The sequence below is a fragment of the Ceratotherium simum genome, chromosome 35, assembly GCF_057802395.1.
Source record: "Ceratotherium simum simum isolate JZ-2026a chromosome 35, ASM5780239v1, whole genome shotgun sequence".
Classification (NCBI taxonomy): domain Eukaryota; kingdom Metazoa; phylum Chordata; class Mammalia; order Perissodactyla; family Rhinocerotidae; genus Ceratotherium; species Ceratotherium simum.
In genome coordinates, this window is record NC_141934.1 from 18,095,689 (window position 1) to 18,112,637 (window position 16,949).

The window sequence follows — 16,949 nt, forward strand, 5'->3', positions numbered from 1 at the left end:
CGCCACTCTGACTGGCAGATACCCCGTGGCAGGAAGACAAGCCCACCCTGCTCTGAGCACTTCGGCCTGAGCACCTCAACAGCGGTGCCCCAAGCCCCTTCCGGGAGTTGAAGAAGACAGGAAGTCAGGGGAACAGGACCCAGAGGCTCCAGGTCCAGCCATGCTGTGCCAGCCTCCGACCTAGGGTGGCACCCAGCAGCTTGACGGGCCTGTGCCTGGAGCCAGGCCAGGGACTCGGGTGCCCACAGCCCCACAGAGCCAAGGGCAGCTGGGCTGGGCGTCTCCTCCGAGCCTGCACTGCTAACCTGGCCAGTCATCAGCAAATGCGAGGGAGGCAGACGTGGCAGGAGAGTGGGGCCACGATGGAAAGACTGGAGGGGGGCTGCTGGGCCGGAGGGCAGCAAGCTCCTTCGTCCCGCGCGCATGCCCTGTGCCAGGGCTGGGCATGGTGAAGAAGGATGAATTTTTTTTTTCACCTGAGAAACCAACTTCTTCCCCGAATGGCTGCCCCCCGCCCCCACCTCCCGCCATGCCTCCAGTGCTCCCCCCACAGCACGTCCCTGCACCGTGGGGGCCTGTCCTGCCCAGCGGCCCCTCCCCTCCCTGAGCCCCACCAGCGACCCTATCCCACCTGGCATTCAGCAGAAACTCCCCCGGTGTCCAGGTATCTTTCCCTGGAGACATCTTGTCCACTCAACAAGGGTCGGAGCACTCACCCGGAACCGGGTACGTTTTCTCGGCATCCTCGCCACACCCAGAACAGGTGCAGAAATGATTTCTCCCTGTTTCCAGCCTTATGGCTGTCCCTGGAGATGCTGAGGGGACAGCTTGAGAGTCTGAAGTTCTTACATAAGCAGAGAGCCAGTGAGAAGTCACCGCCCACCACATCCCTCCGTTGGTGTTTGCATCCTTCCCACCCTCTCTCTCTCTCAGGCCCTCTTGGGCCCCGAGTGGCCAAGGAGCTGGCGAGGGTACAGTCCTGGGAGTGGTGGGGGTCTGTCGGGTGGCAGGGTCTGGTAGCCCAGATGTCCCCTAGGGACCCGGCCAGGACGGTGACAACAGTACCAGTACCAGGTATGTGGCAATGGGCGTGGTCTTCGAGTAGCAATTACCTTTCCTGGGCGTGAGCTGGTCTGCAAAGAACAAGGTGACCTCCTATCCCAGGGGGGTTATAGGGGGCAAACTGTTGTGACTTTTTAATTAACAACGATGGCTTTGTAAAACCTTACAATTGCACAGCCCTTAACAGTTTACAGAACGCTTCTGTGGATGCTTCCATTGGAGACCCCCAGTGTTGTGGGATGTGGGCAGCACAGGTGGTGGTCCTGGCATTTTACTGATGAAAAGGAGGTTTAACAGGGTTAAGAAATTTGCATGAAAATCACAGAGCTTGAAGTGGTGGGTGGGATTCAAATGACTTGGAGCTACGAGCCTGGATTCCGTACTTAATAACAACTTGCTGTGACAATCTCAGAGAGAATCCAAATGTCAGAGCCAAATTAACCAGCAAAAAGGCAGATGGAAGTTTTGCTTCCTCGCTTAGCTCATCGTCCTGAAACACAGCCCTCTGCTTTTCACCTGCCTGGAACATCGCAGTGGGTGGCAGAGGAGGTGGGTGTGGAGATGGTGAGGAACTGGGCTGGTCCATGCGAGGCAGCCTCGGGGACTTTCTCTCACGCTGCTCCATCCTTTCCAGATCTGGCAGGGGATTGACATCGAGACCAAGATGCACGTCCGCTTCCTTAATGTGGAAACCATGGCCCTTTGCCACTGATGGCCGTCGCCCCCACGGAGACACTGCACTCCGCACGGGTGGCCTCCCCGCGGGGCCTGGAGCGGCGAGGCTCCTCGCGGGGTCCTTTTGCTACAGCTCTTGTAAATAGTCAACACTCCTCTGCCCGTCTCGTTTTCCCTATAGGGTATGGTATGGGGGACTTGGCTGTTTTTATCTCTAATAAAAAGGGTTTGTTAATGAAGGTGGCTCCCGTCTGTTCCTCACGTCCACTCAGGTAGCCTGGCCATTTGGTGGCGGGGGCTGAAGGTGAGGAGCAAGCAGCCGCTAGCTAATTTTCAAAGGCTGGTTTGGAAGAAGGCTTTTCTTTTTCCTTTTTTGGCTTATTTTGGGTAAAGCGTTTGCTATTTTCCCTGCACAAGTGCTGGGAACTCGCCTGCCTTCTCAATCCTAGGCAGTAGAGTAAGGAAGAGCAGCCCCTTGCTCCACAGGGGCTGGGACTTGGCTGGAGGGCCTCCTCAGTGTCCTGACCGCATACTGAGGCTGTCAGGAAAAGGGCCGGAGCCCTCAGCCTGTGCCGGCGAGGCCCCGGTGCTGCTGGGGGCGCTGGATCTCAAGGCTTGGCTGGTGACTCTGGACATGGCTCCTGACCACAGCTGGTCAGACTGGCTGTGCCCGTGGTCCCTGCTGGCAGGATGGGGCCAGCTGCAGGGGCCAGCACTCTGCAGCTCCCACGTCAGTGGCATCGGTGGAGACTGGGCACAGTGGGGAGGTGACTCCCCAGGTAAGCATCTCCCACAACTCTAGATGTCACCTTCCAGTTTGGGGATGGGCTGTGGTGGGAGCAAGAAAACAAAAGGTGTCCATCTCAGTTGGTGGCCGTGGCTGTGAGTCAGCAGAGGGCTGACAGCACTGGGCACAGTGCTCCCATTGCTGTGGACAACTTGTCACTGTTTACGTCCCAGGCCGCCTCCTGGTAGTCACGTTTACCACATGCTCAGTTTCTGTCGTTGACACTCACCGGAAGGAGACTTGCTGGCCTTCCAAGAAAGTCCTCCTGATAACTGGCAACTCCGATTATTTGCATTCTCAAATTTCCAATTCATAGTTTTTTGTGTGTGTGTGAGGAGGATCTGCCCTGAGCTAACATCTGCCAATCCTCCTCTTTTTGCTGAGGAAGACTGGCCCTGGGCTAACATCCGTGCCCATCTTCCTCCACTTTATATGGGACGCCGCCACAGCATGGCTTGCCAAGCCGTGCGTCGGTGCACGCCCGGGATCCAAACCGGCGAACCCCGGGCCGCGCAGAGGAGCACGCGCACTTAACTGCTTGCGCCACCGGGTTGGCCCTCCAATTCATAGTTTTGATATCAAGCGTGCTTTATCTTACTTATACCCATGCGTTGAGTTTGGAATTTAGAAGGTACAGAAAGGCACGCATGGAGTCTATCCTACACTGGACTGGCCCCCCAATTTTCCCTTCCCCGAGGCAGCCCGCCAGCCCTTCTTTGCCATCCTTCCAGAGCTGTTTCATGCACATGTAAGCAAATACGTCGCTTAGGATGACGTTAACGTGGGTACTTAAATTTAAAAACCAAAGCAGAGCAGCTAGGCGAGTTAAAGGGAGGTGTGGACACGTAGCACGGAGGACCATGTGGATGGCAGAGGTCCCGAGGGTGGCACTCCTTGGCGGAAGTGGAGCTCGGGAAGCCCTCACGGTTTGGTTCACACGCACGACCTCAGAGGTGAGGGGGCTGCGTCCTGTCGTTAGTAAGCACGTGGGAGACGGGCCGGGCCTCTGAACCCCGCGTGCTGTAGGAGGCTGGCCGGGAACTGCCCCGCAGGCTCAGGGCGGACTGCGGCCTCGCTCTCCCGATGCTGCAGACGGGGCCCTTAGAGGCAGCGTGGCTGACGTCACTTTCGGAGCTCTGCTCCTTAGGCTGGGTTTGAACTCAACAAATGTTTTGGCATTCAAATCGGTAGCTAGGGCTGCCCTCAAGGCGCCGGCAAGCCAGTGGGAGAGCAGCCCTGAAAACTGGGAAGCAGACACCCGGCAGTTTCCTGGGCGAGGGGATGTGAACTCCCTCCCCGCTCCCCTGCCTTCCCTGTAGCTGGGCATCGTCCTGCTCTGCCTTCGGTTTCCTGGCTGCCAGCAGGAGGATTCTAGAAAGTCCCAGGACAGCCTGGTGTGGGGATGTGGTGCTAGTCAGCTGTTGTCTGGGAAGCGTCCCCAGTGACCCCTGTGGCGTTGCAGAGGCGTGCACTCCCACCTCCCCACACGCTTGTCCTTCCTGCCCCAAGCAACTGAGACGGATCCACGGTGTCACTGAGCAGCAGGACGGCTGGCACGGCCACCGAAGGCCTGGATTTTCTGGGACTCTCCCAATTTGCTTCGATTTTGTTTTTTTTCTCAACAAAGGCAGTTCATTAACAAAGTGTTTTTATAAATGATAAATTTTCCATCAGCCCCAGTGCCCCGAGTTTTAATCTGGAGATGTGGCTACTGGGGGCACACATCAAACGTTTTCCCTTGGCCAGACCGCCGAGGGGCCAGCCTGATGGCTTTGAAGCTTTGAGCCAGGGCTTACTTAAACAGCTCATTCATTAACATGAGATTTATTCGCTGTGAACCCAGTCCATGCTGCTCAGGAGAAAGGCAGTTTGTTCACAGTCACTGAGGGTGCCATCTAATAATTGTGGGGTTAGGGCTCCTTCCCACCAGAGCGTGGGCTTCTTCACCCAGAGCTCGCCCGCCCGGCTCAAGGGGGCCATGTACACGAGACTTTCTGCTCAGTCATCCAGGGAGTGATCGGGTTGCCTACTGGTGCCAACCTGCTTCTAGACAGGGTAGGTCAGTTCCCCATCGTCTACGGGGCTGATGGCCTTTGATTAACAAAGGCCGAGGGTTGCTGCTCGGGGCCAGGTCTCGGGATGGCCGTCTGTGCCGAGGACAGAGGCGTGGCTCAGAAATGGCTCCTGTTGGCTGATGAACTAGTGGGCGTGCCCAGGAGGGGCTTTCTGGCTGCACAGACCCCGAGCAAGTGCAGCACCCCCTGGTCCCTGGATGAGACAGCTCATCTGAACCAGCCCAAGACAGGTGATGTACTGAAATTTGTTCTAAAACAGGAAAGTTGAGGAATCAATAAATGTGCCTGTTTAACAGCTTTCCTTGTATCAGGAATTATTATACCAGGGACTAAAAGGAAACAGGCAGAGATCAATGCTAAGTCAGATACTTGAAGGAAGGTAAGTCAGTGCGTTGAGGTCCTCAGGCTGTGGGTGGAGAAGCCAGCAGGGACGTGTCCTCAGCCTTCGGGATAGTGGGGTGAGGTCACCATGTTCTTCACCTATTTGCCAGCAATCGAAGAAGTGGCATCTAGTCCTATATTGCCTTATTACCAAGGAGAAAAGGTAGCAGAACTCAGCTTTTGGATGTTAAAAGAATACAGCAATTTGACACAAACACATCAATTTGGTAGGTTTACAAAAGGGCTATGTGATGGGAATCTAATCTGAGAAGCTCAGGGGAGACACGCTGCAGCTACGCTGAACATGAATTATGGATGAGGGGACAGAGCAAGACGACAACGGCTTCCAATTTTGGCCAAGCACCCTCTTAGGGAACGAATTATTGCTAGACTTTAACAAGACAACGCCATTATTTTCTGGTCCAAGGGGCTGGAAAGTTCTTTTTGTGCTTTGCTAGTAGGAGGCAGGTCATGTATGGTCTGGTCCTTGTCACTGAGCAGTAGCCCCCGTCCCTACCTACTTGCAGTTAAGGCTGAAGCTCAACTCTGTGGCACTGCAAAAGGGAGAGTGACACGTGGGCTGATGGAGTTAGTTAAAAATATAAGTTGCCTTGGCAGGCGTTCTGCAAACACCTGCTTTGCAAGCTGTCCTCCCACACAGTGACCTTGGGAAGGCCTTGGAGAGTTGAGTGGGAGGAGCCAGGGTTTTAACCACAACTTCCCAGGCATCAGTGTTGCCTTTGTCTCCGGGCTCTTCCAGACCCAGTGATCAAGTGCCAGCAGGGGTTCAGTGATGGACGAACTTGGCTCCAGGCGGACTGAAGACTCTGATGGCAACGTGGTGGCTGCTCATCCTTCTAATCCGCTTGTTGACCAGCTCAGCAAGGGACTGGGTTCTGGTCTCTACCCCAAGAGTGGTTCATCGGGCAGCAGTAAGGTCAAGGGCTGTGCTGAGAAGCAGTTGGCAGCCACCTCCATCTTAGAGAAGTGACAGGCAGTGTTTGTCCTAGCACTGGGCAGGGGAAGAAAAGATGTGACGCGACGGGTTCAGCTCGCAGGGGCAGGGGGAGCGTTCCCTCCCTTCCCAGGAAAAGGTCCCCGGTGTAGCCGTCGAAAGCCTGCTGATGGAAGCCTGCGTTCAACACCAGAGGCTGACAGCGGGCCGGGCACTCACACAGCACCCACTGGAGCCCAGTGAGGGGAATCTGCCATCGCACATCAGAGGTGGCCTCGGCCCAATCGCTGCAGGCCCCTGCAGCAGCAGCCAGGTAACCATCTGGCCTGGCCACACAGGGTGAGGTGGGCAGGTCTGTGTGCTGTGGCCGGGCTGGCCGGCACCATAAGCTCCCGGCTGCCGCAGCTGCTGCTCAAAGCAGAGGCCCCGGTCAGAGAGGAGGAGACGGCTCCCACTGAAGCCCATTGTCAGACCTGCCCGCAGTGGCAGGCCACCGGATGGTCTTCACTAGAAGGCTGTGCCCACACTAGGGGAAGCCATTTCTTGACAAGGATAAGCAGTGGGTTTGCAGTGGCTGGTGTTCGTCATTTAAATGCAGAGTGGGCAGCACTACCCCCTTAAAAGTGGGGCCTCTTGTCCTGTAGAGAAGTGCAGGGGCTGAGACTTCATCTTGGGGGTTGTCAGCTTTCCCTTTCAGAAAGGACCGAAACACCACCCTCAGGGAAATTCAGTGTTTCCTCTGATCAGCCGAAATCGTCAGCCAGGGCGAGGTTCCTACTTGGAAGGGGAAATGAGGCCATCCCCGGAATCTTTCCAACAGGCGTTCTTGCCTGGGCAACGGCAGCACACGGCCTGGACTGAACAGCACAATCCAGTGGCAGAGATGAAATTCTCAAGGGGGCTGCAGTCCCCTTTGAGAATCTGGTGCAAGAGCCACACTTCTTCCCAGAAAATGCCCTTATGCACAATTTCCTATATAATTTTGTGACTTGCTTAGATCCTAGGCTAAGAGCCCCTGTAGAGGTGGTTCTGGGAGAAACGACTCAGCTGTGGACTGGAAAACAAGCCACATGAAGGTGGTGAGACCAGCAGGGGAGGGGGGGAACACTGGTGAAGAGCTACGCCAAGGGCGAGCATGCACACCTTGCCCAGGCGACGAGTCATCTGAGCAATGAATACATTGGAAAAAATTTAATATCATATCCAACAGACACATAAAGCACAAAGCAAGTCATAGAACGTTTTAAGACAAGACATGAGAGCTGTGGTGTCTGGCCCTCCGGCTCCCCCAGCAGCATGAGTCTCTTCTGTCTTTAGGGGAGACGGGGGTGGGGGTGGGGAGAGTTGGAGAAGCAGAGGAGCCACAGAAGGAGACGATAACTCCACTAAACACTTGGAACTTGCAAAGAAACTCCCTCAAAACAGACAGTGGGGACAGAGGTAAGACAGGCTGAGCAGAATGGGTGGACATGGGCCAAGATTTTTTTCAAGTCGCTGGGTAAGTGTTGGTTTATAAAGGCACTCGGATCCTTTCCCCATGAGGCCGATTTCTTCCAGGATGTAAAGTTTACAGCAGAAAACACTGACTGAGGTGGGTGTACCTGGAGATTACAGTGTGGGTCTGATATACTCTCTTTCACAAAACCCAGGCAATTTTCATGAATGGGAGATGTTATCAACAGGCTGGGGAACAAAACCCAAACCAACCCCGTGCTTGTAACATTTTATACTGGGTCAGCTGTTAGCAGCGAATAACAATAGTTTAAAACTCTTTTTAACATGAGTAAAATTTTCTGGGTCTAATTTCTTTTGAACTCTTCTATTTAATTCCTACAAAGTTAGGGAGAAGGATCCTGCAAAATGACTGTAAAGTCAGCCTGGGTTAGGGGGTGGGTGGGACCGCTACTTATTTTACCCAGCGGTCCAGCTGCATTAAGACTATGAGAGGAGGGCCGGCCCCGTGGCTTAGTGGTTAAGTGCGTGCGCTCTGCTGCTGGCGGCCCGGGTTCGGATCCCGGCTGCGCACCGACACACCGCTTCTCTGGTCATGCTGAGGCCGCGTCCCACATACAGCAACTAGAAGAATGTGCAGCTATGACATACAACTATCTACTGGGCTTTGGGGGGAAAAAATAAATAAATAAAATCTTTAAAAAAAAAAAAAAGACTATGAGAGGGGCCGGGCCGGTGGTGCAGCGGTTAAGTGCGTGCTAAGTGCGTGCGCTCCGCTAATGCGGCCCAAGGGTTCACAGGTCCGGATCCCAGGTGCGCACCGAAGCACCGATTGTCTAGCCATGCTGTGGCGGCGTCCCATATAAAGTGGAGGAAGACGGTCATGGATGTTGGCCCAGGGCCAATCTTCCTCAGCAAAAAGAGGGTTGGCAACGGATGTGAGCTCAGGGCTGATCTTCCTCACCAAAAAGAAAGAAAGAAAAAAAAAAAGACGAAAACCTTATAAAGCGAGGTCACTAGAGGGTCAGACCACCACAAGACAATGAGAGTAAATAAAAGACTCCATTTGCTAACTGCAGACTGGCTTCATTTACGGACTAATTGTGTTGAAAGGAAGCAGTGCTCCTTTCAACCTTTCCCTTCAACCTCCTGACAGAGCTGCCTCCTAGAAGGCGGCCTGAAGGAAAGCAGCGCTCTCCCTTCGAGAAGCGAGGCTTCCCAGCCACAGCTCCTCATCTGGCCCCGCTGTCCTCTGCCGGATGTAGATTTGTAATGAACAAATATCTTACGCAATCTGAGGAACCCTCCAAAACCTTCACAACTCAAAAGTTCTAGGATGCTGAGCAATGGCATGCATTTCCCAACTTCATACGCTTGTGGTTCAGCAGAAGAGCTCCCCTTTTCTCTACTGTGGGCAAACTGTCCTCACAATAAGAATACTGTGCCCACAGTTATCTCTGGTTCTGTTTCTGATGGTCCCTTATGCCTTCTTTTTTTTGATCAGGATTGTCTACTTCATCTTTTCAAAAAACTGCTTTTGGCTTTATGATAAACTCTACTATTGGTTGGTTTTCTGTTCACTGAAGTCAATGTATATTTTTACCCTTATTTCACTCTTTCCTACTTTCTTTGGGGTCACTGTCACCTTTTTTAAGCTCTCTGAGGTGACAGTGGAGCTCATTTATTTTCAGTTTGAGCTTCTGTTACCAAGTCACAGCTTCTCTGTTCCCTTCTGGCTGCATGGGGTTTTGATGTTCAGTGCTTTCACTGTCACTCGGGCCTAGAGAGCTCGTTGTTCATTTTTATTTCGCTCTTTAAAACCAGGTTAATTCAGGAGTATTAGGAATTTCCAGGGGTATGTTCATGTTTTATTATTTTGCTTTTTGCTGATTTCTCAGTTTACTGCATTGGGGACTGTGGTCGCTGAATTTGGCCGGTATGCTATCAATCAATCACAATCTGAGATTTTTCTTTGTGGTCTCATACATGGTCATTTTCTTGTGCATGGTCTATGGGTATTTGAAAAGTTCAAAATTCTGGACACATCTATTGGATCAAGCTTATAAATTACGTAATTCCTCTGAATCCTTAAATATTTTTATGATTTGATCTGTTGATCACCCACTGAGCGTGGATGTTGTTTCCCTTCGTAATTCTATCAGTCTTTGCTTTGATATGCTGATGGTCTATTAGGTGGCTGCTGCTGCTGAGAACAACCCGAATCAAGAGTGATCAATGGTTTGCCCTCCTAATCCTTTGGAAATGGAAGCTACTGATCAAACACAACAGTTCTCTCGTGTTGCCCTGTTTTATCTCAGTGATTTAAGATCCCGGTTCATTCTCTACCCTAGAATCACCTTCCATCCCACATGGAGGATGGCTGTTTATTCAAGGAATATGTAGAAAATATCTACCTTGTATCACACATTGTAGACACAATAGTAAGCAAAATAGTCATTAATGAAATAGTTGTATAAATATATAATTATAAACGGTGGTAAGAGCCATGAGGAAGAAGTACTGCTGGCCCAGGTTATAGAGGGTGGTGGTGGTCAGGGTGTGTCAGAAAAGACCACCCTGAGTGAACACTGGATCTCAGATCCAAAGGATGGGTGAGTGTTGGGGCCGTGTAGGCTAGGAGACCAGCACTTCCGAAGGCCCCCAAAGAGGAAAGGTCTGGAGACTGGAAAGTTGGCCAGCAGGCAGGAGCAGGGCACTGAAGGACCTTGTTAAGCAGTGATAAGTCCAGGCCCGATGTGGAGAGCTGCAGCAAGGCCCTGTGCCGAGTGTACACAATGATACGGGGGACCCACGAGGCGGCCAGGAGAGAGGGCATCTCGGCTTGGGGCGGGGGGCCACTCCTGAGACGGCGGGAGCAGCCACAGGGCTGAGCTGGAGGTGTATGAGGGGGAAGGAGGTATAAATTTGAGTCGTCAGTGTATGGCTCTCAAAGCCGTAAGACAGAGGGAACATAGTAAGATGAAACAAGCCCTGACAAATTCCAGTTTTCCACAGGAGGAAAACGAGCAGGCAAAGGAGAAAAGCAAAGGCAGTTCAGGAATGTGTGGTGTCACACAAGTGGACCCTGGGGTTCCGTTCTTCCCCCAAACGTTTAAAACCTGGGGCAGAGCTCTGCTGTAGCTTTAAAATTCATAACATTGGTTCCTCCCATTTTCATCCCTGCTCCCAAGTGAGGCTATTCTCTAAATATTGTCATAGGGAAATGCAAGCGCAAGGTCGTAGTTGTAACCTGCCGTGGTGTCACAGGACGACCGGCAGATGGGAAGAGCACTCTGAAAGGCCAACTGGTCCACTGCGAACTCGTAGGCATGGATCAGCCCCCGGTGTCTAAAGGAAGCACAAAGAGGGCGACAGGGTCAGCACTGTGTGACCGGCCCTCACCCCTACAGCTTCTGTTTTGGCAGCAGGTATTCGCTTGAGACAGGATGGTGATTCAATTGAACAGATCTGGCCTTTGGGCCCACAGTGTGTGGGACACTCAAGATCCCTGGACTAGAGGTAAAGAGGTGAGTGGACAAGTTTGATGATGGGAATTAAGAGCTTGGAGGGAGGGACTGGCACCACCTGCCTGCGGGTCGCTCCTGTCTGGCAACTGAGCCACCCAGCAGACCGAGCACGGGACTCCACTCAGAGGACTGAGCTTTGCCACTGTCACTCGGATTCTAACCACAACAGGTCCCTAAGCACTGTGTCTCGGGCTTTCGGCACACATGGCCGGGCCCCCCTGTATCCCCGCCCCACGCAGCCGCCCTGCAGAAGCAGTGAACTACCGTTGGGGAAGCACTTAAAACAGGCACTCAGCACATCTTTTCGGCTAATTCACTCTACTGCACCTACACGTAAGCTCCCAATTTCTATGGAAAGAAGGCTGTGCCCAAGGGTACACACGGAGCAGTGTGGCATGGGGGAGGGGGTTCTATGATAAAATCAAACTAAGATGGTCTTTTCTGAACACCCACAAAGCCGGCCCAGCCCACTGACCTCCTGTGAGTGGTGAAGTTGTCCAGGTCGGCGTTGCGCACCACCCTCTCGTAGGGCACATTGGCCGTGATGAGGCTGTGGCTGTTGAAGGAGATGTGACGAACGGGGTGTCTGGAACACAGAGGGAGAGAGAACTCCTATAAGGCCAGTCCCGTGGAAACTGAGCACATCCTACATTTTTGTACCATGGTCTCAGGAGCTTACAGCTGCAAGGGCCTCGAGAACCCTCTGAGCCAAGCTTTTCTTTTAAGGAGGAGGAGACCGTGTCTGCCTCAGTTTCCAAAGCTGGTTTGAGCAAGGCCACACTCTGGGCCCTACTCTGAAAACAAGTCTGAATGCCCTCACACATCCTGGTTGACGGCCCCAAAAGCTGGGCGTGTTTACACATGAGGGACACACTCAACCTGAGCGGGTTCAGCATGCTGTGGACAACAGCCCCGTTTCTGCGCCCCCTGGCCAGGGGCCTGAGACAAGTCACTCAAGCTCTCCAAGCCAGGCTCCCTATTTGCAGTGCCTGGGGGTGACCCCTAAGGCCCCCTCTCCTGAGTCAGAGGACTACAAATGACACATGTACTCTGCGTTGTGAAAGCATATTCAGAAAACCTTGGAAGGAAATGGCTTGAAATCTATGCAGTAAAGGCTTTTGTTCATTCTGAAAACTTTTACCCAGTGCCTACTATGGGCACAGGCAGCTGCTTGCATCAGACGTCCTTTTTAACGCTAACTAGTTAAGAAGGTAAGATACATTGCCACAAAATGTAGCCAATGTTTCTGGAGCATGAGAGATGTTTATAAGCCACAGAGATGGGACACAGACTTCAGCCCTTGGGAGGAGGAACAGGAGACATCACCACGGGCTGAAAGGGTCCGCCAGGCCCCAGGAGATGCTGGCCCATCAGCCAGGCCCTTTCAGAAGGGCAGAGGGTAGCAGAGAAGGGGACGAGGGAGAGGCCCATTCAGGCTGAGCCAGGGCTGCTCCTAGGATGGCCAGGGACAGGGACAGGCTTCTTTGCTAGAGTAGAGGAGTCTCTCAACAGCAATGAACGTTAAGGAGGAGTCTGAGCCCGGCCCTGTCAGTCCAGGGTTTGGGGCACCAACTGGAGGAAAGTGGTATTATTAGAGGACTTCACGAAGGGCCCAGTGAGGCAGGACAGGACACTGACCACGTGACAGCTGGACCAGAACTCAGAAGAGAATCAAGATCGGCAGTGAGCACAGGCAGCAAGGACCTGAGTGAGACATGAGTTCTGGGCAACAGACTGAAGGGTGAGGCATCAGCCTTATTCTGGTGAAAACGGTGACCTCGTGAGGGACAAGCCATTAACCGTGGTGAGAACTGTGTGTGCGTTTACCAACGAGTTAGGAAGGCAGATGCTGGGCCAGGACAGCAATCCTGGGGAAGACCTTACTTACCCTGGCTTCACCTGAATGACCCATCCAAGGGAGTGCAGCTTTTCAGGGAAAGAACAAGAGATCTGCTGGAGTGGGGCCTAGGGAACTAAGTGGAGCCACTGATGGGAACCGGGAGAGGGGCTGGTGGCAGTCCCTGGGGGCCTGGCTGCAGTGAGAATGGCCCTAGAGGCCAGGTTGAGCCCGCTCTTTAAAACAAACAAAAGGGTTTCCTTAAAGACAAATCTCTCTACGATGCTATGTGTGGGAGTTTTAGTTGCCTGTTGGCACCACCTGGTGGCAACTCAGTGCATCTCCACAGAAATCAGAAAAAGGGCCAATGCCCACAGAGCCAGAGCTGGGCGTGCAGACACGCCCCCCGGGGCTCAAGTCTGCTGGCAGACGGACGCACTCGCTACCACTGCCCTCCAAGGGAGAAACCAATTCTTCTTTTAACCTTGCCGCCTCTGTTACTTACAATGAAGACTGTCCTGCCTTTTCATGGGTCTGGTTTATCAGGACTAGCAGTTAGAGGGAACACATCTCCATTCGCAGCTGCAGGCCTTGGCATCTGTGTCTGCTCTCCTCTGTCCTCACGGTCACTTGCCTCCAAATGTCTCCTTACAACAGTACTGAGGGATAGCTGGGAGAAGGCTTGCTGCCTTTCTTCCCAGCTGCCTCAAAAGCAGGGTCTCCCACTGGCGGCATGCAGGGCTGGGTCATGTCGGGGAGGGGGACGGCCTCCGGGCAGCTCCAGCTGACCCTGCTCCAGGTTAGGCTGCCTCTGCTTTAAGGGTCAGGAGAAGCTCCAACATGTTGAACCAGTTAGGCCCCCTCCATTAGTATAAATGTACCCACATCCGTGAAGCCATAGGCCTCTGCTTGGGATAGTATCTATTTCTCTCCACTATTCGAGTTAAAAGTTGAAATTACAAATTCCTCCTTAGCTGAAGCCCAAATACTTTCAATCCTAAGCGTCCTTCAAAACAGTGTCTTAGAAAGTCCAAGAAATCACCGTCATGCATGTGGAGTGGAGGACGGTGGCGTGCTGTCTTGCCTGCACCTGAGCTGGAGCGTCACATCATGGTCTCTACCTGAGCCGGGCATGAACTGTGGCAATTTTAATGATGCAAGAGAGAGGAACTGCCTCTCCAATGACCAGCTCCATCTCTGAGCCTCAGTTTCCTCCTCTGAAAAATGGAGATAATAAGAGCAGCTAGCTCACAGGGTACGGTGAGGCCTGCACAGTAACACATGGACGGCTCTTAGCACAGTGCCTGCTTGGCTCAGAGGGTGACTACTATTATCATTACTGTGACTGTTATTACTAAAATCACCAGAGGAACCACTTACCTAGAATGCACCTCCCACAGCTTCTGGTTCATCCGATAATCCCACACAGAGACCAGGCCTTCCTCGCCTCCACTGACAATTTTCCAGTCATCCATCTGGACTGCAGAGACTCCAAGTTGGTGGGCAGAGAGTGACAGGGCGATTTTGTCAGTGCGGAGATCATGGATCCTCACCCTGGAAGGCCCAAGATGAGCAGAGAGAAGGGAAATGGGATTTAAGCCCAGAATGACAAATTCCTCCTCGGTTGTGCACAAGGATCCTATGAAAACAGCATATAAAACCCTTTCAGTTGCAAACATCTAAATACTGATCTAAAACGTTTCTGTCCTTATTAGTATACTATCATAGGACGCCAAGATGCAATAGAAATAAACTAGTTCAGAGTACCCACAACTATTTAATCAGAATGATGTAAAAGCACACAGAACAAGACAGACTCAGGACCAATCTATCAGCTGCCCTGTCACTCATGTTATCTGCTCAACAGGGAAGACACCTGCCCTGGGTGCAGGTCCAGGTGGAGGGAAGTGAGATTTGACGGACATTGTGCCTCCACATGGGCATTGGCCTGCAAAGGCTATCCAAAGGGTAAGCTGACAGCCCAGCATGGTAATTTTGCTGGTGGAACACTATTCTGTTAGGGACAAGAGGTAAGTTGGCTACACTTGTCTGCAACCCAAACCCTCACCTGGTTGGGAAAACGACACTTTTTCGGTATTTAACTCTGATAATTTTGTAAGCTCATCACCACCTTGCTGAAATTTGGAGAGAGAATGTGTCTATACTGACAGTCCCTGACGTATGACAGTTCGACTTAATGATTTTTTGAGTTTACGATGGTGGGTTCCAGCATGGAGTTCAATCTACTGTTGAATCACACAACTCTGGGATGAGGTCAGCTTTGGGATTCCTCTTACTTCAAACATTTACTGAAGGATGAATATGTCTACACTGTAATAGACTGGTTTTTTTTTTACTTTTAAAATATACATACAATTAAATAAATTATCTTGTGAAACGACACTGCATGTGTGTAAAGTTTTCTACTGCTTTAAAAAAGTCATTGAAAACTGTTGATCTTTTTCAACTTCTTACTCTAACAATTTTCGACTTACAATATTTTCAATTTATGATGGGTTTATCGGGACGTAACCCCATCCTAAACTGAGGAAGATCTGTGGTGGACTGAGCAAGACGGAATCGTGATAAGAGTGTGTGGACACTTGGCAGTCACTTATCTAAAGTCTTGAAATAATTACCAGCTTTGTAATAATCTGAATTTCTTTAAGATTCTCTTTAAAAACTACTTTTTATACAAGTATATGCTGAATTTCCACACACAGATACATTAGATAATGAGACGGAAATCTCCTACCCACTAAAAACACTAACATACTTAGTTCCTGAAATACGCCACAAATGCTAAAGGTGAATGTGGCAAAATTTCAGTGCAAGTGAGTTTAACAACCCTCTGCTGTGAGTCAAAAAGGAAAAGACACCACCCTGAAAAGACCTCGCCATCTAGCCAGGGAGCTGGACAGACGGGATGCTGAGATGCAACGTGTGACCACAGACGTGCTTGACACAAATACGAGGTGAGAAAGGATTATCTGAAACACGTTCTCTGTCCTAAACTCTTAGTTATATAAGTGTGTGCGTGTGTGCACACACAAATTATTTTCAGAGTTCCGAGAGAAAATTATTTTGAACTGAAAATTCTATACCTAGCTTACCTATCACGGTTGAAGGCATAATTAAGACCTTTTCTTTTTAAAACAGAAAACGACTCAAAGTGAGTTACCTGTGGATTCTCTGAAAGAAAGTGATGTAGCAAAATGCCAGAAGGGCTGTGAGGAGCCAGCACGGGCCATGCAGCGACGTATAAAACAAACACTGAAAGGCAGCCCGAGGAGATGGATGCTTACATTAGGTCCTGACTCATCTGCTGGGTCAGCAGACGCACGCGGGGCAAACCCACCTCAACAAGAAGTACCACACACGGGCCACCAAGTAAAACAACACATCTACACACAAAAGACACGTGCAAATGACAAGCAAGAGAGGTGACAATTTTAATACCAGAAAAGGTAGATTTCAGGGCAAAAAAAGCATTAGATGAGAGTACTTTATAATGATGAAGGGTACAGTTTATTAAATGGTGGTAAAACTTGCCTGGAAAAAACAAAAAAACTACATGGACCTAATTTTTTTTGTAGATAGTTTTTTTTTTCTTTTTTTTTAGTAATTCAGGTTCTTAAGTCATTATCATCTACTCAGATTTTCTATTTATTGAGTTAATTTTTTAAATCTCCAAATTTGAAAACCTAGATGAATAAATGAATAAATTTCCCAGGAAAATAAGAATTACCAACACTGACCCCCATGAGATGGAAAATCCAAATAGATAAAGTAACAAAGAGCAAACTGGGAGAGCTGTCCAGGAGCAACAGTCCTCCCAAAAAAAGCACAAGTGACACTGGCCCGACCTGGAAGGAACAGCCATCCCAGGGCTCTGTGCACTGCTGCACAGCACAGGAGGAGGAAAGCATCCCAGCTCTCTACATGAAGCCAGCATTCTACTACCAAAATCCCGACAATGAGAGCTCAATGAAAGACAACGCTAAAATACGAACTAACAGAATCCAAGGCAATGTGCTACGAACAGGTGGAGTCCATCCAGGAGCTCTATTAGTATAGTTCACCATGTTACTCTAACAGATAAGAACCACATGGTCATTACTATGGGTGCTAAAAAGAAATTTGATGAAATATAACACTTATTCCTAATATAAAATCTTAAAAGAAATAGTGATCCACT

General features: G+C 50.9%; 2 protein-coding genes across 4 annotated transcripts in view; one reads left to right on the plus strand and one right to left on the minus strand.

Annotated features, from left to right (window-relative positions):
* TESC (tescalcin) overlaps positions 1-1,976 on the plus strand; it is a 46,809-nt gene extending 44,833 nt beyond the window's left edge. For both annotated transcript variants that reach the window (XM_004429940.3, XM_087424147.1), the window contains one exon: positions 1,697-1,976. In XM_004429940.3, the coding sequence (XP_004429997.1) occupies positions 1,697-1,774 (78 nt within the window). In that variant the 3' untranslated portion in view covers positions 1,775-1,976. The remainder of the gene's footprint in view (positions 1-1,696) is intronic.
* A 5,135-nt stretch (positions 1,977-7,111) lies between these two features.
* Positions 7,112-16,949, minus strand: part of FBXW8 (F-box and WD repeat domain containing 8) — a 117,114-nt gene continuing 107,276 nt past the window's right edge. For both annotated transcript variants that reach the window (XM_087424144.1, XM_087424145.1), the window contains exons 9-11: positions 14,132-14,305; positions 11,390-11,500; positions 7,112-10,735 (exon numbers count right to left, since the gene is read on the minus strand). In XM_087424144.1, coding sequence (XP_087280270.1) covers positions 10,591-10,735; positions 11,390-11,500; positions 14,132-14,305 — 430 coding nt within the window. In that variant the 3' untranslated portion in view covers positions 7,112-10,590. The remainder of the gene's footprint in view (positions 10,736-11,389; positions 11,501-14,131; positions 14,306-16,949) is intronic.